The sequence below is a fragment of the Somniosus microcephalus genome, chromosome 30, assembly GCF_052327205.1.
Source record: "Somniosus microcephalus isolate GS21.2 chromosome 30, FLI_Smic_1.0, whole genome shotgun sequence".
NCBI lineage: Eukaryota > Metazoa > Chordata > Chondrichthyes > Squaliformes > Somniosidae > Somniosus > Somniosus microcephalus.
In genome coordinates, this window is record NC_141016.1 from 10626460 (window position 1) to 10649756 (window position 23297).

At 46.0% G+C, this 23297-nt stretch overlaps 1 protein-coding gene across 2 annotated transcripts in view; it reads left to right on the forward strand.

The window, feature by feature from the left end:
- Positions 1 to 23297, forward strand: part of LOC147097912 (netrin receptor UNC5D-like) — a 743147-nt gene that overhangs the window by 648600 nt on the left and 71250 nt on the right. For both annotated transcript variants that reach the window (XM_085970980.1, XM_085970983.1), the window contains exon 12: positions 16252 to 16420. In XM_085970980.1, coding sequence (XP_085827106.1) covers positions 16252 to 16420 — 169 coding nt within the window. The remainder of the gene's footprint in view (positions 1 to 16251; positions 16421 to 23297) is intronic.

Below are 23297 nucleotides of genomic sequence, written 5' to 3' on the forward strand. Positions count from 1 at the left end.
TCATGTGAGCTCTACTGAAGAAGACGTGGATGTTCATGTGAGTATGGTCACTGCTGCGCTGCCCGTGTCAGACACAAAATCAAAGCAAATAGCAGAAGAAACAGCAAAAGATACAGTGTTACAAACAGTAATAGAGAACATTCATCATGGTTGGCCAAAAGGTTCCTGTCCAAAATATTTTCACATAAGGTCAGAATTGAGTGTCGCAAGTGGACTATTACTAAAACAGAACAGAATAGTCATTCCACAGGCTCTACGTCAAGACATGCTCAAAAGGATTCATGAGGGACACCTCGGAATTGAAAAATGCAAAAGGAGAGCAAGAGACACTGTTTATTGGCCTGGCATAAATAAGGACATTGAGAACATGATAGGCAAATGTGAGACATGTCGGAAACACCAAAACAAACAAGCAAAGGAACCAATGATAGTAGCTGACATACCAACAGCAGCATGGCAAAAGGTTGGTATGGATCTTTTTCATTTAAATGGTAAAGACTATCTAATAGTGATTGACTACTATTCTAACTATCCTGAGATGGCGCTGCTCTCAAGCACCACAGCAAGCAGTGTCATAATGCATGTGAAATCCATCTTCGCCAGACATGGAATTCCCAGGATTGCCGTTAGCGACAATGGTCCGTGCTTCAACTGTAAGGAGTGGCAACAGTTTGCAGCACATTATGACTTTCAGCACATCACATCCAGTCCTTTGTATGCTCAGTCAAATGGTAAGGCAGAGAAAGGTGTTCAAGTTCTCAAGCAGCTACTGAAGAAAGCGACAGAAAGCAAGTCTGATCCTTATCTCGCCCTGCTGAGCTACCGAGCCTCACCTTTAGACTGTGGTTCTTCACCTGCTGAACTACTAATGGGTCGCAAGTTGCGCACCACGCTACCCTGCTGTGCAAAAGAACAGCAAAGTGAGGAACTGAGACAGAGACTTCAACTGTTAAAGCTGAAACAGAAATCATACTATGACAAGTCATCCAAAACTCTAAAACCATTGACAAGGGATGATGTTGTCAGGATTGAGGATCCAGATGCATGGAACAGGAAAGCTACAGTTCTTGAGGAAGTAGGACCAAGGTCATACACTGTTAGAACTGAGGAAGGACAGATTCTCAGGAGGAACCGCCGTTCCCTCCTAAAAACACAAGAGACTATTCAAGACCGGATTGATGACAATGCCGCAACTGCATCTTGTCATTCACCGCCAGAACAATCTCATGAAGACATATCAGACTTACCTGTGTTGAGAAGACCCACACGTGAAGTAAAAGAGCCTGATAGACTTAATCTTTGAGTACAATGTAAAGCTTTGAAAATGTGTTGACTGTGATAATAATAACTTCCGGGAAGTTATGTGCACATCACTTCCTGTGAACTGTGAACTGTGAACTCTGTGCATACATCACTTCCTGTGCATACGTCACTTCCTGTGTTTGGACTAGTATAAATACTGAACTGCTCAGTATTGTAAAAGGGCTTCACCTAGAGGCATGGTGAAGACTGCTCTTGTATATAGTTTAATTATAAGTTGCTTAAAGCTTACTTTAAAGTTCCTTGATGTGTGAGACTCTTTTGTTACATCAATTTAAGCAACTTAGTATTTACACTCACAAATACTAGACCTTCGGACAAACTCGGAGTTAAGGATCCAGGGAACCACCCATCATGGAAAACATCCTTAAACCTACTCGTCTGGACTTGGACCCAAACACACCAGCAACTGGCAGGGTATGGAAGCATTGGTACCGTACTTTTGAGAATTTTCTTGATGAATGTAAAGCGGATGCTCCTACTAAACTGAGAATACTTATCAACTATGTGACCCCAACAGTGTTTGAATATGTTGATGAATGGGATAATTACGATGAGGTGATCCGGGCACTTAAAAAACTATATGCCAAGACCGCAAATGAGGTCTATGCTAGACATCTACTGGCCACAGCCCGACAAGGGCCAGGGGAATCGATTAACGAATTCCTTCAAGAACTTTGCAGGCTCAGCGTAGATTGTAACTTTCAGGCAGCCTCGGCTGAGCTGTACCGCGAAGAAATGATTCGTGATGCTTTCATCTGCGGGATTGCCTCTCCATTTATACGCCAGCGTCTACTAGAAAGTAAAACACTTGAGCTACAAAAGGCTTTTGACCTGGCTTGTTCTCTGGATTTGGCAAAGAAAAATGCAGACCTCTATCAGCTGCCCAGATCTCGATCTGCTGCTGTAACTGCAACCAGACGATTCAAGTGGCCTCAGGTGAACCCTATCATGGAGGAATCTAATCCTGATGATACTTCTGATGAAGAAGAGGAGTATGACCCCACTTTAGCAGCCTCTTGGCAATCTAGGAAGGAATGCTTCTTTTGTGGAGATTCTTTTCACCCTAGGAAATTCTGCCCTGCTCGCAATGCGATCTGCAGTCATTGCGATAAAAAGGGACACTTTGCAAAAGTTTGCCAATCAAGAGCCTCTGCGAGGGCCTATCCAGCTAAGGCCTACCGAACTGCCCCAATTAGGGCCGATCAAGATGCTCCGGCTAGGACCTATCAAGCTTCCTCTCGAGCTCTCTCCCGAAGAAGCACACCTAGAGTTTCAGCCACTCTCTGTGCAACCACACCAATTACTGCTGCTTGCCCACAGAACCTGTTTCATGCAGCTACAAAAGTTTCAATTAATGGGCATACCTTAGATGCCTTAATTGACTCAGGAAGTACTGATAGTTTCATTAGAGAACAGATTGTTGTGAAATTGAAACTACACATCTTCCCATCGGACCAGGCAATTGCGATGGCTCGGTCATCACTTAATGCCAGAATCTCCGGCTTTTGTATCATTGATATGACACTTAATGGTCGCATGTATCCCTCCACCCGACTTTCGGTGCTCAAGGACTTATGTAGTGATCTCATCTTAGGGCTGGATTTTCAAAAACAGCATAAGAAACTCACCATTGAGTTCGGCGGATCCAAACCTGGACTTACTATTTCTAATATACTGTCTAAATTACCATTTTGTGCATTATCAGCAGCTTCACTTGATGAACCCTCATTATTTGCCAGTATTCCTCCTCGATGCAAACCAATAATAACGAAATCGCGGCGCTTTAGTCAGGAAGACCAATCTTTTATTGAGGCTGAAATCTCTCGACTTTTAGCAGAGGATATCATCGAACCATGTTCGTCGCCCTGGCGGGCTCAAATCGTCATCGTCAAGAACCCTCTAAAACCTCACAAACAACGACTATGCATTGATTATTCGCAAACCATCAATCAATATACTGACTTGGACGCCTACCCATTGCCACGCATTGATGATATGGTTAATAAACTGGCCGAATACAAAGTGTTCTCAACTTACGATTTAAAAAGTGCCTATCATCAGGTACCCTTGAAGGTCTCAGATAAGCAGTACACGGCCTTTGAGGCTAATGGACGGCTGTACCAATTTCGTCGCCTCCCATTCGGGGTTACTAATGGAGTGGCTGTCTTCCAACGGGCAATGGATGGCCTGGTTAAGCAGGAAAACTTAAGGGACACTTTTCCCTATCTTGATAACATTACTATTGCAGGTCACGATCAACAGGAACACGACGCCAACCTCCAAAAATTTCGGGATGCCCTCCATCACCGTAACTTAACTTTGAATGAATCTAAATCTGTTGAGTCGCAACCGACCATCAACATCCTTGGCTACTGCGTAGGCAATGGTATCATTAAGCCAGACCCAGAAAGACTTCACCCGCTCCAAGAGCTCCCGTCACCTAAGAATCCGGCTTCTTTACGTCGGGCTCTCGGTCTGTTTGCTTACTACGCTAAATGGATTCCTCATTTTTCAGACAAAATCCAACCCTTGCTGCATGCTCGATCATTTCCATTGGAAACAGCGGCTGTTGCAGCCTTTAACCTTCTCAAAAAACAGTTGGAGAAAGCGGCTCTTCACTCCATCGATGAGAATCTCCCTTTCATAGTCGAATGTGATGCCTCGGAGGTGGCGATCTCGGCTACTCTAAATCGGGAAGGTCGTCCTGTAGCATTTATGTCCAGGACCTTGCAAGGTGCCGAGCTACATTATCCTCCGGTTGAGAAGGAAGCCACAGCCATCATAGAGGCGGTACGGAAGTGGAACCATTTCCTAGCTCGCCAGCACTTTACATTAATCACGGACCAGCGATCAGTCGCCTTCATGCTCGATAATCGAAAACGAACCAAAATTAAGAATAATAAAATACAGCTTTGGAGGATGGAACTGGCCTCTTTTGGTTACACCATTTACTATCGACCTGGCAAGGAGAATGTGGCCCCGGATACCCTCACACGAGCATTCTGCTCCACTATGTCGTCCTCTACTCTCATAGATGTCCATAATGGATTGTGCCATCCTGGCGTTACGCGCATGCTACATTTCGTACGATCACGGAATCTCCCTTTTTCTACTGGAGATGTAAAGAAAATGTGCTCAGAATGCCGGCTTTGTGCAGAATTAAAACCTCAGTTCTTCCGCCCCTCAGATGGTATGCTCATACACGCAACCCAACCGATGCAACGACTTAGCATCGATTTTAAGGGCCCAGTACCCTCTTCAACTCGGAACACATATTTGCTCACCATGATTGATGAATATTCACGTTTTCCGTTTTCCTTCCCCTGCTCCAATATGCTGGCATCCACAGTAATCTGCTGCCTTGAGCAGGTATTTTCTCTCTGTGGCATGGTGGCTTACATTCACTCGGATCGGGGTCCATCCTTTATGTCAAGGGAACTCAAGGACTACCTCTCAGAACGGGGAACTGCTACAAGCAAAACGACGCCATATCATCCCATCGGAAATGGGCAGGTAGAGAGGTATAACGGTATCATCTGGAATTCCGTACATCTTGCTTTAAGACCTCGGGGCCTACCAAACCAGCAATGGGAAACAATGCTTCCGGATGCATTGCACTCTATACGGTCCCTTCTTTCTACAGCCACAAATACTACACCTCATGAGCGGTTCTTTGGATTCCAGCGTCGCTCATCTTATGGGACATCCCTCCCGTCATGGCTAACTACTCCTGGACCTGTACTACTCCGAAGATATGTTCGGACGTCTAAAAATGACCCTCTCATAGACGAGGTCGAACTAACCGATGCCAACCCCACCTATGCATACATACGATATCCCGACGGCCGAGAATCTACCGTATCATTATGGGATCTGGCTCCCTGCCCACCAGGACCTAGTGGGACATCGAGTGATGGTATTTTACCAGGAGCCTCTTGGAACCTACCGGGTACCCCTCTCCAGGATCCTGATCTGACACCAACTAGCTTGGTGCCGGTAGAACCCCGCACTCAAAGTTGCGACCCTCCCAGTACCGCGCACCAAAGTACTGATCCGCCACAGACCAGCTCTGCACCTCCCTCTGAACAGAGACAGACCGACTCTGCACCTATTGGGACTCGTACACGAAGCCATGATCTCCCCGACCCTTCACAGGGTAATCCAGGCCACACAGACTCTGACCAATGGCCAACAGCATGTAAGCGGACCAGCGACCCTCTATGACGGGAACCCAAATGGGCGCGACTCTTTCTCGTTTGGCGGCTGCGGAATAAAAGGAAGACCACAGCCTTCTAATCTCGCAGGAGGGAAGAATGTGATAATAATAACTTCCGGGAAGTTATGTGCACATCACTTCCTGTGAACTGTGAACTCTGTGCATACATCACTTCCTGTGCATACGTCACTTCCTGTGTTTTGACTAGTATAAATACTGACCTGCTCAGTATTGTAAAAGGGCTTCACCTAGAGGCATGGTGAAGACTGCTCTTGTATATAGTTTAATTATAAGTTGCTTAAAGCTTACTTTAAAGTTCCTTGATGTGTGAGACTCTTTTGTTACATCATTGACTGTTTTGAAAGTGTTTATGTTTATAGAGCACTAACAAAAGTGTTACTGATATTATCTTTATTGTTTTCTTGAAAGTTGATTGATATTGATTTTGTTAAACCTCAAAGAAAGGGGGATGTAATGGTCAATAACATGTCATTCTATAGTGGACACTAGGTGGAGCCGTAGAGCTGTGTAGAGCTGTATATAAGACTACACTACCCAGCTGTATATATATTAAGACTACATTACCCATGAGGCACTAGGCTACCCACAAGGCAGCAGTCAAGATGGAAGCCTCTACAGATACAGTACCCAGTCCACATGTGCTCAATAAAGTAACTAGCAAAAGCTAGCTGTGTTCATAATAAGAATGTCTATTTATTAATGAACATAAGACTTACCTGTTGTGTTTGTACCACTATACACAACTACATAAAATAATAAAGCAGCAGAGACTGAGAGTAACTTCAAGTGATCTTTACTGGTTAACTGGAACTTCGGCACTGACTATACAAGTCGATACGCGTCTGTTATATACGCTCGCAACTAAGGTTGTACATCCGCAAAACAAGTAGTCCCTTCAATGTTGTATACATTACACTTCCTCCCCCTTTAGTTTAATAGTATATTAATGCAAAATTTCTATAATTAACATACTGAGCCTGTCTTTACAGTAACCTTTTTGTTTTCTTAAAAGTAACAAAATTCAAATTCCAACATAACATTTTATTTTGTCAATGGCCCTTTTACAAGTCAAGTCTCTGGGGAGGCCTCCTCTGCCTCTCTGGGTAACGTCTCTCCAGACTCTCTTGCTTTGGGGAATGAGACTGTACAGGTACAGGTGCATTTAGTGAGCTATCAGCACAGGTAGAGCTCTCAGCTGTGGATGAGGCTGGTGCTGATGCTGATGAATCAGGAGTGTCTGTTTCCATGTCAGGTGAGTCTGGGTGAGGTATAGGGGTGTTTTTCACCTGAACATCCAGAATTTGGTCCACATGACGTCTCAAAACATTCTCTCCCACATCCACAGTATACATCAGTGGTCCCTATCTTGTGGATATTGTCCCTGGTTGCCACTTTTCCATCCGGAAATCACGAGCAAGAACTGACTGTCCCACACTGAAGCTTCTTGTTGGCTTAGCATTCAAATGTTTGAACTGTTTGTTCTCTACATCACGACGTACATTCGGTTTAAGAAGGTCCATGCGAGATCTCAGGTTCCTGTTCAGAAACATCATCGCTGGAGTCTGATTAGTGGCTGCGTGTACTGCGTTCCGATAAGCAAAGAGGAAATTGTCTATCTTGTGTTGCAGTGGTAGATTCTCGTTGTACATTGCTTTGATGGCCTTCTTGAAAGTCTGTACGAATCTTTCTGTCAAGCCATTTGTAGCTGGATGGTACGGGGCAGATGTGTAGTGCTTGATTCCATTTTTCCTCATGAAACCTTGGAATTCGTCAGAGACAAATTGTCGTCCATTGTCTGTGCAGATTTGTTCTGGTAGGCCATTTCTAGCGAACATGGTCCTCAGAACTGAAATGGTCTTTTCAGATGTGGTTAATTTCATTTTAATGACCTCGGGCCATTTGGAATGTTCATCGACTGCAATCAAGAACATGGAGTCCATGAACGGTCCAGCAAAGTCGAGGTGCACACGTTGCCATGGTGATGAGGGCCATTCCCATGGATGGAGAGGGGCTTGTGGTGGTGCGTTCTGGACCTTTTGACATCCTGAGCAGCTCTTTGTCAGGTCCTCGATCTGTTTGTCAATTCCCGGCCACCACACGTATCCACGGGCAAGGCTTTTCATCTTTACCGTACCTAAGTGGCCTTCATGCAGTTCATCTAGCACTCGGTTATGAAGCTTGGGAGGAATCACAACTCGTGAGCCGCACACCAGTGTTCCCCGACACACTGATAACTGCTCCCTCCTAGCTGAGAATGCTGGAAACAATGAGTCACCATGCGCTGGCCATCCCTTCACAGTGATGTCATAAACTTTTGACAATGTAGGGTCATTGCGTGTTTCTCTTTCAATGAGGGAGTTTGTCACTGGTAGCTGCTCAACTATTGTTGTGTGAAATACCTCTGCTGAGTCAACTGTTGTAGTTCTCTCTGAGGTCGGCAGTGGTAAATGTGACAAACCATCGGCGTTGCCATGTTGTTTGGTCCCCTTGTATTCAATGTCATACAGGTGAGCCCCTAGGAAGAGTGACCATCGCTGCAGCCGTTGTGCCGTCATCACTGGAACGCCCTTCCTTGGGTTGAAGATTGAAATGAGAGGCTGGTGGTCAGTTAACAGTGTAAACTGTTGACCATACAAGTAGTGGTTGAATTTCTTGACTCCCCACACAAGGCTGAGGGCCTCTCGGTGAATCTGTGCATAATTGCGTTCAGCTGTAGTCAATGATCTTGAGGCAAAGGCTATTGGTCTTTCTGAGCCGTCTGGGAACTTATGTGACAACATGGCACCAATGCCATGGGGTGAAGCATCACATGCCAGTCGAATAGGTAAGGATGGGTCAAAGTGAGCTAGCACCTCTTCTGAAGTAATGAGTCTTTTACTCTCTTGAAAAGCTTGTTCACAGCTGTCACTCCACTTCCATTGTGACCCTGTCTGTAGCAGTGCATTTAGTGGATGTAACACTGTGGATAGGTTGGGCAAGAACTTGTGATAGTAGTTCACCAGTCCAAGATATGATCTCAACTGAGACACATTTTCAGGTGTTGGTGTATTAATCACAGCTTCAATCTTGCCTGGAGACTTGTGTAAACCGTCCTTGTCAATCGCATGTCCACAGTATGAGATTTCCTTTTTGAAAAACTCACACTTGTCTCGGTTCGCTCGGAGCCCATACTCCCATAACCTGATGAGCACCTGTTCAAGGTTGGAAAGGTGGTCGTTGTCATTCTTGCCAGTAATGATGATGTCATCAAGATAACACTGAGTACCTGGGATCCCCTGCAGGACTTGGTCCATTGCCCTTTGCCAGATTGCAGGAGCTGATGCTATTCCGAATACCAGCCGATTGTACTGGTAAAGGCCTTTGTGCGTATTTATTGTCAGGTACTTCTTTGATGCATCATCAATTTCCATTTGAAGATAGGCCTGGGCCAAGTCAATCTTTGTGAAGCGTTCCCCTCTTGACAGGGAAGCAAAGATGTCCTCAATGCGAGGCAATGGGTACTGTACTGTGTGGAGGACTGGGTTAACAGTCACTTTAAAGTCTCCGCAGATGCGCACTTTTCTTGGCTTTCCTGGTTTTGTGCTAGAGGTTTTCTTCATCACTGGAACTATAGGTGTGGCCCATTCACTCCAATCCGCCTTGGACAGGACCCCTAACTGCTTCAAGTTCTCCAGCTCTGCTTCTACTGAAGGGCGAATTGCATAAGGCACTGGTCTGGCCTTGTGGAACTTTGGATTTGCGTTCTCCTCAATCTTAATTTTTGCTTTCATGCCCTTAAGTGTTCCTATTCCCTTCTTGAACACTTCCTGAGAGTCAGAGAGTATTTGTGACAGTCTTTCAGGAGTGGTGTTGCTGTCCTCCTTTGCTGACACAAACAGTGCTCGGATGGTGTGCCAATCCAACTGTATTTTCCTGAGCCATTCACGTCCCAGCAATGGTGGTCCTCCATTTTTCAGTACATAGAGGTTCAATTGCGGTATTTTTTTTTCTTTGTATGTCACTGTCACTTTTATTTTACCTTTGGGGCACAGTCTTTGTCCTGTGTATGTCTTTAACAGTACTTTAGTTGGCCTTAGCAGTATGTGTGAAAACAGTCATTTGTAGTCATGTACAGAGATCACTGTTAAAGCTGAGCCTGTGTCCAACTCCATTTTCAGCCTAACTCCTGCCATTTCTAGAGTGATCCATATTATTCTGTGATCCTCTGTCTCTTTCACACTGTGTAGTTTCAGACAAGCCAAATCCTCTTCCTCTGAGCCTGTGTCACTTTTTTTTTAATCTGAACTGTTTCCAGTCACTTGATGTACCTTCTTGTTACTCTGTATTGTATCAGTTTTCTGCTTCTTATTTGCTTTGCAGACTCTTTCAATGTCCCCTTGTCTGCCACATTGTCTGCAGTCTTTGTCTTTAAACCAACAGTCATTGTGGTCATGTGACAGTTTGCCACAGCGATAACACTTCTTTTCTTGTTTCAGTGACATTTTATTAGTTGAATATTCCAGGGATTTTTGTTGAATTTCTAAAGCGCCACGTGCTGCTGCTTCCATTGATATTGCGATACTCAGAGCCTTCTCCAATGTGAGGTCTTTTTCAGACAGGAGCTTCTTTTGTGTGCTTTCATTTTGCATGCCACATACAAATCTGTCCCTCAATGCGTCTGATAAGCCCACTCCAAATTGGCAATGTTCTGATAATTTGCGCAACTTTGCCAAATATTCAGAAATGTTTTCATTTTTGCTCTGGTTCTGTTTATGGAATTTAAATCTTTCAGCTATGAGCAGTGGTTTGGGGCTTAAATGGTCTTGGAGTGTGTCCACTATTTGTTTGAATGTTTTGTTTGCTGGCTTTTCAGGGGTTAATAAACTACGTAGCAGCCCATATGTCTTTGCGCCCATAACACTCAGCAAAACAGTGGCTTTCTTTTCTACCTCCACTCCGTTAGCCACACAGTACAACTCCACTCTTTCAATGTAAGTTGCCCAGTCTTCAATGCTGCTATCAAATGCTGCAATCGTGCCAATCATCGCCATTTTTTTTTTCCAAACCTGTTTTTCTTTCTTTACTAGTTAGCTAGCGTCATGCAAGTCACTGTGCAATTTTCACTTGACTTACGTATCCCCTGCCTAGCTTAGCAAGCGTGCTCCGTTTTCTCTACCTTCTCGCTCCTTTCTTCCAAGTTTCGGTGTCCTCTGGATGTGATGCCAGAATAGGAAGACGTAGGTTCATAATTCTCGTCGCCAATTTGTTGTGTTTGTACCGCTATACACAACTACATAACATAATAAAGCAGCAGAGACTGAGAGTAACTTCAAGTGATCTTTACTGGTTAACTGGAACAGAAGGCTGTGGAGGCCAAGTCACTGAATATATTTAAGAAGGAGATAGATAGATTTCTAGACACAAAAGGTATCAAGGGGTATGGGGAGGGAGCGGGAATATGGTATTGAGATAGAGGATCAGCCATGATCATATTGAATGGCGGAGCAGGCTCGAAGGGCCGAATGGCCTACTCCTGCTCCTATTGTTCTATGTTTCTATGAGTCTCTTAATGATTTCCATGTTGAAAATACAAAAAGGGGCTTTGAGTCAGATTTGTCCTAATGTTTCTGTGAAACAATTGTCCTTGAAGATTAAACACAAAGCAAAAAAAAGAGGTGCAGAACTGGGCTTGCTAGCTTCAGGGCTAGGTAGCAGTTGGTACCATCAGATGTTTCTGTGTCCCAAGACAACACCAGTATCTAAAGATAGATGTTTCTTCTGGCTGTGCTCATTTGTATTGCTGCTCATGGGAAGCTAGTCAAGCTACCACAGGAGTACACATTCGTGCTATTTTTTTTCCCTAACAGAGAGCAAACACATGCAAATTGCATTGCAAGAACATCTCTCTGTCTTGTTATGAATAATAACCTCTCCTGGGTTTTTTGACCATGGTATGATGTGCTCAGCTTTGTAGACAGATGGTGCTGCTCCAGGCCAAACCCTTGGATTTGAGACATCATCAGAAATAAACTCTTCATTATATGTCATGGGAGAAATTTAATCAAGGCATTTTCGAAAGTTCAAAAAATCAGTGACATTTCCCTCATTGTATGGCATACACATATCAACCCAGCTCAATTTGAATAAAATGTGGACAGGTTGAGAAAGTGGTTAAAAAAGCAGACAGGATCCTGGGTTTTATAAATAGAGGCAATAGAGTTCAAAAGTAAGGAAGTTATGATGAACCTTTATAAAACACTGGTTCGGCCACAACTGGAGTATTGTGTCCAATTCTGGGCACTGCACTTTAGGAAGGCTTTAGAGAGGGTTACAAGAATGGTTCCAGGAATGAGTGACTTCAGTTACGTGGATAAACTGGAAAAGCTGGGGTTGTTCTCCTTAGAGAAGTGAAGATTGAGAGGAGATTTGATAGAGGTGTTCAAAATCATGAGGGGTCTGGACAGAGTAAATAAAAACTGTTCCCATTGGCGGAAGGGTCGAGAACCAGAGGACACAGATTTAAGGTGATTGGCAGAAGAACCAAAGGCGACATGAGGAAAAACTTTTTAACACAGCGAGTGGTGAGGATCTGGAATGCACTGCCTGAGAAGGTGGTGGAGGGAGACTCAATGTGGCTTCCAAAAGGGAATTGGATAAGTGCCTGAAGGAAAAAAATTTGCAGGGCTACGGGGAAAGGGTGGGGGGGTGGGACTAGCTGAAGTGCTCTTGCAGAGAGCCAGCACGAGCTCGACGGGCCAAATGGCCTCCCATCTGTGCTGTAACCATTCTATGATTCTATGTACAATTTGATTTTTGGAGCAGGTTTTTTTTAACTTTGAATCTTAACTTAGTGCAGTAGTGTCCAGAATGTTTTTATTTTTATGGGTCACAAGTAACCATTATGGAGACTTAAAGGCCACGTAAAAAGTTCAAATCGATGTGCCCATAACAAGCTAGTAATGGTGTTCAGATTCAGGCATCATTCACCATAAGAAAAGCACAAGCGGGAATGGGATAGATTATTTGGCAGAGAGAGTAATTAAGGGGTATGACAGGAGGTGGCATTTTTTGAACTTTTGTCCTGACCGGGTACATATTTTTTCCATTTCTGCACACCCCCAATGTTCCTTACATAGGATTCCATAGGACTACATCGGATATACGGCACAGAAACAGGCCATTCGGCCCAACCAGTCCATGCCGGCGTTTATGCTCCACTCGAGCCTCCTCCCGTCTTTCCTCATCTAAATCTATCAGCATAACCCTCTACTCCCTTCTCCCTCGTATGCTATCTAGCCTCCCCTTAAATGTATCTATACTATTCGCTTCAACCACTCCCTGTGGTAGCGAGTTCCACATTCTCACCACTCTCTGGGTAAAGAAGTTTCTTCTGAATTCCCTATTGGATTTCTTGGTGACTATCTTATATTGATGGCCTCTAGTTATGCTCTTCCCCACAAGTGGAAACGTTCTCTCTGTATCCACTCTATCAAAACCTTTCATCATTTTAAAGACCTCTATTAGGTCACCCCTCAGCCTTTTTTCAAGAGAAAAGAGACCCAGCCTGTTCATCCTTTCCTGATATGTATGCCCTCGCATTTCTGGTATCATCCTTGTTAATCTTGTGTAAAAGTATCTAGTCTAGAGGCCAATTCATTAAATATATTCAACTAGAGATCAGGCCATCTTAGACTGGGTATTATGTAATGAGAAAGGATTAATTAACAATTTTGTTGTACGAGGCCCCTTGGGTCGGAGCGATCATAATATGATAGAATTCTTCATTAAGATGGAGAGTGAAGTAGTTGACTCAGAGACTAGGGTCCTGAATTTAAATAAAGGAAACTACGATGGTATGAGGCGCGAGTTGGGTAGGATTGATTGGGGAATGTCACTCAAAGGGTCGACGGTGGATAGGCAATGGCAAACATTCAAAGACCACATGGATGAACTACAGAATTTGTTCATCCCAGTTTGGCATAAAAATAAAACAAAAACGGTGACTCAACCGTGGCTAACAAGGGAAATTAACGATAGCATAAGGCAGTAGAGGCCAATTCATTAAATATATTCAAGAAGGAGTTAGATATATTTCTTAAGGCTAAAGGGATCAAGGGATATGGGGAGAAGGCAGGGACAGGGTACTGAATTTGGATGAACAGCCATGATCGCATTGAGTGGCGGAGCAGGCTCGAGGGGCCGAATGGCCTACTCCTGCTCCTACCTTCTATGTTTCTATGTTTTTGAATATTATATTCGTTTTTATAATTATCAATTGAGAACAAAGAAAATAAATATTTCGATTGATCATACCATTAAAACATCTCAAAATGTTTCGCCCAGTGAATTACTTTTGGCGAACACTGGCTATTGTTGTGCAGACAATTGCAGTTTTCATGCTGTGTTCTGGTTTATTCCATCTCATGATTGAAAGCCAACAGAGAAAATCAATGCTTATTATAATCTGTGTATCTTTCGAGAAGTCTACCATCCAGAGAATCCTTCACACTTGAAAGTGTTACACGTGTAAAGCTCGTGTCAGACTTGCACCTGAATAGAAATAAAAAAGACTTGCATTTCTATAGCGCCTTTCACGACCACCGGACTTCCCAAAGTGCTTTACAGCCAATGAAGTACTTTTTGAAGTGCAGTCACTGTTGTAATGTGGGCAACGCAGCAGCCAATTTGCACACAGCAAACAGCAACGTGATACTAACCAGACAATCTGTTTATTTAGTGATGTCGATTGATAGATAAATATTGGCCCCAGGACACTGGGGATAACTCCCCTGCTCTTCTTCGAAATAGTGCCATAGGATCTTTTACATCCACCTGAGAGAGCAGACGGGGCCTCGGTTTAACGTCTCATCCGAAAGACGGCACCTCTGACAGTGCAGCACTCCCTCAGTACCGCACTGGGAGTGTCAGCCTAGCTTATTGTGCTCAAGTCTCTGGAGTGGGACTTGAACCCACAACCTTCTGACTCGGAGATGAGAGTGCTGCCCACTGAGCCACAGCTGACACTAACTCAAACATTATAGGACAGCAACAAATCACAATTAATCACAGACGGGCCACCTACCATTGAACAAGAAGCTTCTTTAAAAGGTTTTTTAAAAAACGCTGATCGCTCCTGACCTTCATAACCTGCCCCCCCATCCCGCCACAATGGAGGGATTTATGAGCAACTGGTCTCAAATCCCTCCGTGGCCCTCACCCCAACCTATCTCTGTTACCTCCTCCAGCACCAATACCCTCCGAGATCTCTGCGCTCCTCCAATTCTGCCCACTTGAGCATCCCCCGATTATAATCGCTTCACCGTTGGCGGCCGTGCCTTCAGCTGCCTGGGCCCCAAAGCTCTGGAATTCCCTCCCTCAACCTCTCCGCCTCGCTACCTCTCTTTCCTCCTTTAAGATGCTGCTTAAAACCCACCTCTTTTCTGTTTGGTAACGCTCCCGTGAAGCGCCTTGGGGCGTTTTACTACATTAAAGGCACTACATAAATGCAAGTTGCTGTTGTTGTATAATTGGCCTCGGGGCACGCCTATTTACAGCAAATAGAATCTGTGGCCTTAAGAGACAAGTCTCATGAGACACTGCTTCACCTTAGCAGCAGAATAATACTTGATGCATGATATCGTATAAAGTTCCTGTCATTATATAGCGGTGTTTTCTCCAGCTCGCCATGAGCAACAACAAATTCAGGTCGCTGTTGTTCATTAGCTTGTGTATTTTAGTTAAGGATCGGATCCAGAGTATTGAAGAGCTGAAGTTGGTAGCACACTGCAGTGAGAGTAAGATCATCAGCTCCGCAAAGGGCTCTGTCATCCTTCGGACGAGTGCACAGCCTAATTTATAAGCTGCAGCTTTTTTTTTAAACCTCTTGACTTCTATGTAAGGAAGTGAACTTTTCAGACTCCCTCAGGGAGTTCTGTTGTCACCAGACAGTCTGCGACTGGGAGGTTTCACTCAGTGACCTGTTCGCCAGCTGTAACCAGTAATCCAGATGCAAGTTTTTTTTTAATTCATTCACGGGATGTGGGCGTCGATGGCAAGGCCAGCATTTATTGACCATCCCTAATTGAGAAGGTGGTGGTGAGCCGCCTTCTTGAACCGCAGCAGTCCGTGTGGTGAAGGTGCTCCCACAGTGCTGTTAGGGAGGGAGTTCCAGGATTTTGACCCAGCGACGATGAAGGAACGGCCGATATATTTCTAAGTCGGGATGGTGTGTGAATTGGAGGGGAACTTGGAGGTGGTGGTGTTCCCATGCGCCTGCTGCCCTTGTCCTTCTAGGTGGTAGAGGCCGCGGGTTTGGGAGGTGCTGCCGAAGAAGCCTTGGCGAGTTGCTGCGGTGCATCTTGTAGATGGTACACACTGCAGCCACGGTACGCCGACGGTGGAGGGAATGAATGTTTAAGGTGATGATCCAGACTGGCAGCAAAAGCCTATTAATTACTGTTGTCAATATTCGCATCCGAATATTTAATGCATTCATTAGATGTTCCTTTTTGCGCTATTTTAACTGAGGCATTAACCTATTTGGAACAAATCAATAAATGCCTCTGTTAAAATAGCAGACAAAGTAACTTCTAGCTTATATTGATATAGACTGCGTGTTGTCTAGCTCCTCCAGTGGATAAGTTGACTTCTAGCCAGACTCTGGTGAATTAGCGGATTAATCACTCTTCGTTTTGTCTCTTTCCTCTTTAAAGCCTGCAGCCAGAAGGAGCTGAGATACTCCTGAGTCCTGAGGTCACCTGTGGGCCACCAGGTTTAGCCCTGTCCAACCCCATTGCTCTGACTGTCCCTCACTGTGCAATGCTGTGTTCAGAGCACTGGAGCATAAAGCTGAAGAGACAGACACTGACAGGAAAGTGGGAGGTAAGTTTGAAGCAGTTTGCCGATTCGGTGCACTAGCCTCATTTACATATTTGCATTCGTTCCGGATTCTTCCAGTCCAGCTCCAGCAGAAATAGATTTTTTTTTGTTGATTTTTGAGCCTGCTGCCTAGACTACGCTTGCGGTGTGATGGTAGTGCCTCGTCATGCCACCAACACATCCAGTATTAACGAGCCTGGGCCTCCCGTGAACCTCTGTGAGATTTGGCAGAAAATAACTTTATTGTAGAACCCCATGTCAGATATGATGCATCATCTGAAGACCGAAAAATTGAAAGGTCTGGTGATTTTAAGTGATTTGATGAAGACAGCCTTTAAACTGAAATCCAGAAAGAAAATCAGCAAGAGTTGTGTGGGGTTGTGTATGCGTGCGTGTGTATATGTGGTGTTTTGTTGTGTACGTGCACATGTATGTATGTATATGTGGTGTTTTGTTGTGTAGGTGCACATGTATGTGTGTGTATGTGCACATGTATGTATGTATATGTGTTGTGTATGTGTACATGTATGTGTGTATATGTGGTGTTCGCCGTTCCCACTAAGCCGCACGGCCGCACAGCTGTCTGGAGGTCCCACGCGGGCCGCTTACCGGCTTTTCAGTGGGAGATTTCACGCATGCACGAAATTTTGAATGAGCCACGTAGCCCGTTAAAGGGACTGCGCACCCAAAAAAAAATTAGAGGGAGCATTGTTGGTGCACATGTATGTGTGTGGAGTTGTGTTGTATATGTTTGTGTGTATGTGGTCTTGTGTTGTGTGTGTGTTGTGTATGTGGTGTATTGTGTGTATGTGTGTCCATTTCTCACTAATGGTATCCCTCGCTGTCTCATTCACTCTCTGTGTATCCCTCTCTGTGTTTCTATCTCTGGTGAGGGCCGATTATCCAGTCCCAGCTTGGGATTGGCAGGATGGGATCACACCATCCACATTTTGCCAGTACAACCTACCGTGTGCGACTTTGGTAGGTCAGCTCCCTACACACAGTGACACAGGCACAAGAAATGCGCTTTGTTTGGGCAGGATACCAGGACAGACAGCAGCACGTAAAGGGCCGCTACTAACATTTAAACAGGTGAGGATACTTGAAAATAAGTGGCCATATATAGGGGGGAAAAATTCTGTGAGCCTTTATAAAGGGGTCAAAATGGATTTAGAAACAGTTTGCTAAGACTGGGGAGGAGCAAGCAAAAAAACATAGTGAGGAAGCCCCAACATGGAGGCTCAAACAGAATCTATAGGCAGGTGGCACAGCAAGCTTTGCTACAGCTGTACAAAGCCCCGGTTTGACCACACCTGGAATCTGCCATGCACTGCGCTAGAAAGCACTCTATAAAAGATTTCTTTCTATGAAGTGAACTCAATAGAAATGTAAGTTGTGTGTCTCTTCCTTGTGTACGTCTCACTCTTTGTGTGTCCCTCTTTGCCTGTATGTCTCTTAGTCTTTGGCCTAGAAATTCAGTTGGCGCCGCGCCAGGGCTTTAGCGCCGGAAAGTTAGCGCCGGCGCTAAGTCCCCCTGCGCGCGCCAAAAATTCAGTAGCGCCGCGCCCAAACGGCTGCCGGCGCTACTGAAGGGTGTTTGCGCCTGAAAATGGGCGCTACCTGCCGCTTTGCGGCGCTATTCCGGCGCTGCGGCGCCCGATGCGGTGCGGCAGGCTCGGGAAGTGCAGGCCTCCTCCTTCAGTTAAGGAGGAGCTGCCTGCACCCGCCCGCTGGCCGGTAAACTCATCAGAAAAATGAGCCCGGCACCTCGGGGAAGTGCCGGGCTCGCAGCCCGGAAGCATCTGTTCCGCGGGGGGGGCGGTGGAGGAGTCCGGGGAGGGAGGTGCGGGCAGGCGGCCGGCGGGAAAGCGGCCGGCCGCCGCGCGACCTTAAGGCGCAGGCGCTAACTGATGTAAGACTCTGTTGCCAGAGTCTTAGTTGCGGCTGCCACGGGCGAGGCGGCCGCAACTGAATTTCGGCGCTGGGGCCCGTCGGCATGGCAACCGGGACGCTGCGCACACCGATGACGTCATCGGTGCCGGCGCAGCGCAACCGGTCTACCGCCGATTCTAGGGCCCCAGGGAATTTCTAAACTGGCCATAACTCCGGCGCTAGGCCCTCTAGCGCCTCAAATGCGGCGCTAAGGCTACTCAATTTCTAGGCCTTTATCTCTTAGTGTGTGTGTGTATCTCTTAGTCTTAGTCTCACATTACGACAGTGACTACACTCCAAATATAGTTAATTGGCTGTAAAACACTTTGAGACGTCCGGTGGTCGTGAAAGGCGCTATAGAAATGCAAGTCTGTCTTTCTGTCTTTCTTTCTTCTTTTTGTCTGTGCATATCGCTTTGTGTATGTCTCAATCTTTGTCTGTATCTCTTTGTATCTGTGCCTCTCTTTTTGTGTGTGTATCTTTCTGTGCGTGTGTCTCTCTTTGTATCTGTGTGTCTCTGTGCGTCTCCGTGTGTCTTACTCTTTGTGTGTGCCCCTTTGTGTATCTTTTCCTGTGGACACCTCTCTATTTCTGGTTGTACTTATTCACCTTCCCTTTCCTTTATCTCTTACGCCGTTGTCTGCCGACCATTTCACGTGAGGGTGGTGAGTAGATTATAAATACCTGGATTGCCGTGAATTAAGCTCACTTTCAATTGAAAAGGCAAACAATGGCCGAGTCTTCTAATTCAAAATTTTCTTTGAACAGAGGTTTGCTTCACAATAATATTTGAACTCGGCGAGGGCAATTGCAACTTTCCGTTATCCTGAAAATGTGCCGACCAGGGACCAGGAGATTCTTGTCTGTTCTGTTGTGTTCTCACCGATAGAGTTGTTAAAACCTTTGTGCCTCAGTGATACAGGAAACTCTCGATTTACCGGCACCTAAATAACCGGAAATCTCTGTTAACCGGCAAAATACAGGAGTAGGTTCAGGTAAGTTTTACTTCATATTAGTGGCCGTTCCTGGATCTGTGGCTGTGTAACCGGGGTTCCTGCACCTGTTGCTAAGCAACAGGGAAGCCTGGATTTGTTGCTGTGTACGGGGCTCTCGTACCATTTACTATACCTCTCTGTAATCCGGACTTTTTGATAAACCGGCACCACGCCGGTCCCGTCGGTGCCGGATATAAAAGAGTTTCCTGTAGTTTAACGGCGTAAAGCAGAATTGAGAAGATTTTCCTCTTCAGTGCCTGGACGTGACTTGGTGGGGCGAAAATTTTTATTGCTAATTCGAGTGCAGGGCGGGGGGGGAATTTTGACTTTGTATGATGATGTAATGTAAAATGGCCGATAGCGAATCGGCAGCCTGTTTTACATCTCTCCAGATTTGTATTTCTGTTGAATGCTTTTCTCTGCACTGTCTCAACAATGACAACTTGCATTTATATAGCACCTTTAATGCAGTAAAACATCACAAGGCACGTCACAGGAGCGCTGTCAGATAAAAGTTGGCAGCGAGCCACATAAGCACACATTAGGACAAGTGACCGAAAGCTTGGTCAAAGAGGTTGGTTTCAAGGAGCGTCTTAAAGGAGGAGAGAGAGAGACGGAGGGGTTTAGGGAGGGAATTCCAGAGCTCAGGGCCCAGGCAGCTGAAGGCACGGCCGTCAATGGTGAAGCGATTGAAATCAGGGATGCTTAAGAGGCCAGAATTGGAGGAGTGCAGAGATCTCGGAGGGTTGTAGGGGCTGGAGGAGATTACAGAGATAGGGAGGGAGGGGCGAGGCCATGGAGGGATTTGAAAACAAGGATGGGAATTTTAAATTCGGGGCATTGCCGGACCGGGAGCCAATGTAGGTCAGCAAATACAGGGGGTGATGGGTGAACGGGACTTGGTGCGAGTTGGGACACGGGGCAGCAGAGCTTTGGATGAGCTCAAGTTTATGTAGGGTGCGAGGTGGGAGGCCGGCCAGGAGTGCGTTGGAATGGTCAAGTCTCGGAGGTAACAAAGGCATGGATGAGGGTTTCAGTAGCAGATGAGCTGAGGCAAGAGCAGAGACGGTCGCTAGTGCTTGAATGTCCCCCTTTGTCTTGGCGACCAGAACTGGACACAGTACCCAAGGGGCAGTCTATACAGGTTGGCCACAGCGTCTTCTGGTTAATGTTCTACCTTTTGGTTATCTAGGTCAGTGTTCTATTTGCTGGTTTTGCGTGCTGCTCTGCATTGGTTGGACATGTTTATCATCGAATCTGCAAAGTCTCGGTCATGAATCTTATCATTTATGAAGAAATGACTCATGAAGTAACACTGTGCGGCCAGCTGGTGGCGCCGTCCAAGGAGTATAAATACTCGGGCGTGGGCCCAGCTTGCCCAGGACGATTTCGTAACCAGGAACTAGTGATGTAACTAGAATCTCATAGTTGTGAAACAGTTGATTAAAGCCTTGTTTTATACTCAAACCAAGTGCTTAGTAGTCTTTTTACATCAGTCTCTTTCAACTTCATCCTTAGCTGTTTCAACACCATTCAGGGGAGTAGGTGTGACGTAAGAAAACTACTAGGCACTTGGTCTAAGCGTTAAACAAAGCTTTAATCAACTGTTTTACAACATGGAGGTCTAGTTGTGTCCTTCACTAGTTCCTGTTAAGAATGTCCTGCGCAAGCTGGGCCCATGCCCGAGTATTTGTACTCTCCCTGGACAGCGCCACCTGTAGGCCGCCCAGTATCATTTCATAAGTCTTTCTTTCATGAATGACTGATTCATGTCAACGTGTGTTAGTTATTTTATATAAAAAGCTCCAAAGTTGTAGATGAGTTGCAACAGGTGAAACGTGCAGCACTCCTCAGAACACGCAGAGCACTTTTCATTGAATCGTACGAACTATCCTGCTTGACCAGGTGTTCCAATTGTGTTTAGTTAAATTGAGAAGTCAATGCGAAGGGCCAAGGCCTATTATACAGGACAGCACCAATGCTGAAAGGAGTAGACGAGAAGGTGGGGTTAATCAGGAAGCCATGTCAAGGCGATTCTAAGCTTGGGTTTCGAAAGGCCGTAGGGAAGACCGAAGGGAATGAGGAGTTCCACAGGTTTGAACATAGAACAGAGGAACAGGAGTAGGCCATTCAGCTCCTTGAGCCTGTTCCACCATTCAGTTAGACCATGGAGGATCTGTATCTTAACATCCTCTGCCCGCCCTTGGTTCCCTAACCCTGAATACCCTTGCCTAACAATGAGGTCCTGAGGAAGAATAACCCAGAGTGGGAGACAGTGTGAGGTGCCTTGATTTCTGTACATTTGAGTGTGAGCACAGGAGCAGCACAATGGCAATTGTCATGGTGCAATGTGTGTAGTTCTTGCATTGCATTCAAATTTAGACACATTTGGAAAACAGAGCTCTAAGTAATTAATCGGTTTATATGATGCCGACACCCATCACCTCATCAAACTGAGACCTGTTTCTTGGACAACGTGGACCACTTTCCATACCTCGGGAGCCTACTGTCAACAAGGGCAGACGTCGACGACGAAGTCCAACACCGCCTTCAGTGTGCCAGTGCAGCCTTCGCTCGCCTGAGGAAGAGAGTGTTTGAAGACCAGGACCTCAAACCTGGCACTAAGCTCATGGTCTACAGAGCAGCAGTGATACCCGCCCTGCCTCAGAGACATGGACCATGTACAGCAGGCACCTCAAAGCACTGGAGAGGTACCACCAACGCTGCCTTCGCAAGATCCTGCAAATCCATTGGCAGGACAGGCACACCAACGTCAGTGTTCTTGCTCAGGCCAACATCCCCAGCATCGAAGCTCTGACCACGCTCAATCAGCTCTGATGGACGGGTCACATTGTCCGCATGCCCGATACGAGACTCCCAAAACAAGCGCTCTACTCGGAGCTCCGGCACGGCAAGAGAGCCCCAGGTGGGCAGAGGAAACGCTTCAAGGACGCCCTCAAAGCCTCCTTGAAAAAGTGTAACATCCCCATCGACACCTGGGAATCCCTGGCCCAAGACCGCACAAAGTGGAGGAGAAGCATTCGGGAAGGCGCCGAACACCTCGAGTCTCTTCGCCGGGAGCAAGCGGAAGCCAAGCGCAGGCAGCGCACGTCAACCCAAGCATCCCACCCACCCGCCCCCTTCAACCACCGTCTGCCCCACCTGTGACAGAGACTGTAGGTCCCGCATTGGACTCATCAGTCACCTGAGAACTCATTTTTAATGTGGAAGCAAGTCATCCTCGGTTCCGAGGGACTGCCTAAGAAGAAGGAGTGGGTTCTTTTGTGTCAATACAAATATGCAATGATCGCATTTAGGAAACTCATCTCTTTAATGAGCTTGATTTACATGGGTGATGGATAATGAGGAGCTGAGGAACACGATCTATAGCAGCCTGGCTGAGTTGGTAGAACTTCTGCCTCTGGATCAGAAGGTTGTGGGTTCAAGCTCCCAATCCAGGAATTGAGCAGCAATGGAATCCACCCCTGGAATAAACTCTCCCCCAAGTCACTTAGAGCCACACTCAAAACTTTAAACAGCCAAGCCCTCGGTTTTCCATTTGCTGCAATGTCTCTTCAACTGTTTATCTGCTAAACCACACTCTCACCTTTGATGCATTCCCCCCACCCGCCCCTGCGAAATGTTCCTGATCTCCGGATCCGGTCATTCCCCACAGCTCCCATCTGTGCACCCTCAAATCCAAGGGTCGCAAACTTGAGCGTGCCTGAAGCACAATTGGGAAATATTTGAAGGTGGCAGGGCAAGTTGAGAAGGCTGTTAAAAAGGCACACGGGATCCTTGTCTTTATAAACAGAGGTGTAGGGCGCGATTTCCCAAGCCCCGAGGAAGCGGGCATGGAGGCGGGACAGCACGTAAAATCGGAGAAAGTGGGGGCGGATGGCAAACCCGCCTCCGTGCCCTTTTGCCAGGAGGCGGGAGGATGTGCAGCTTCG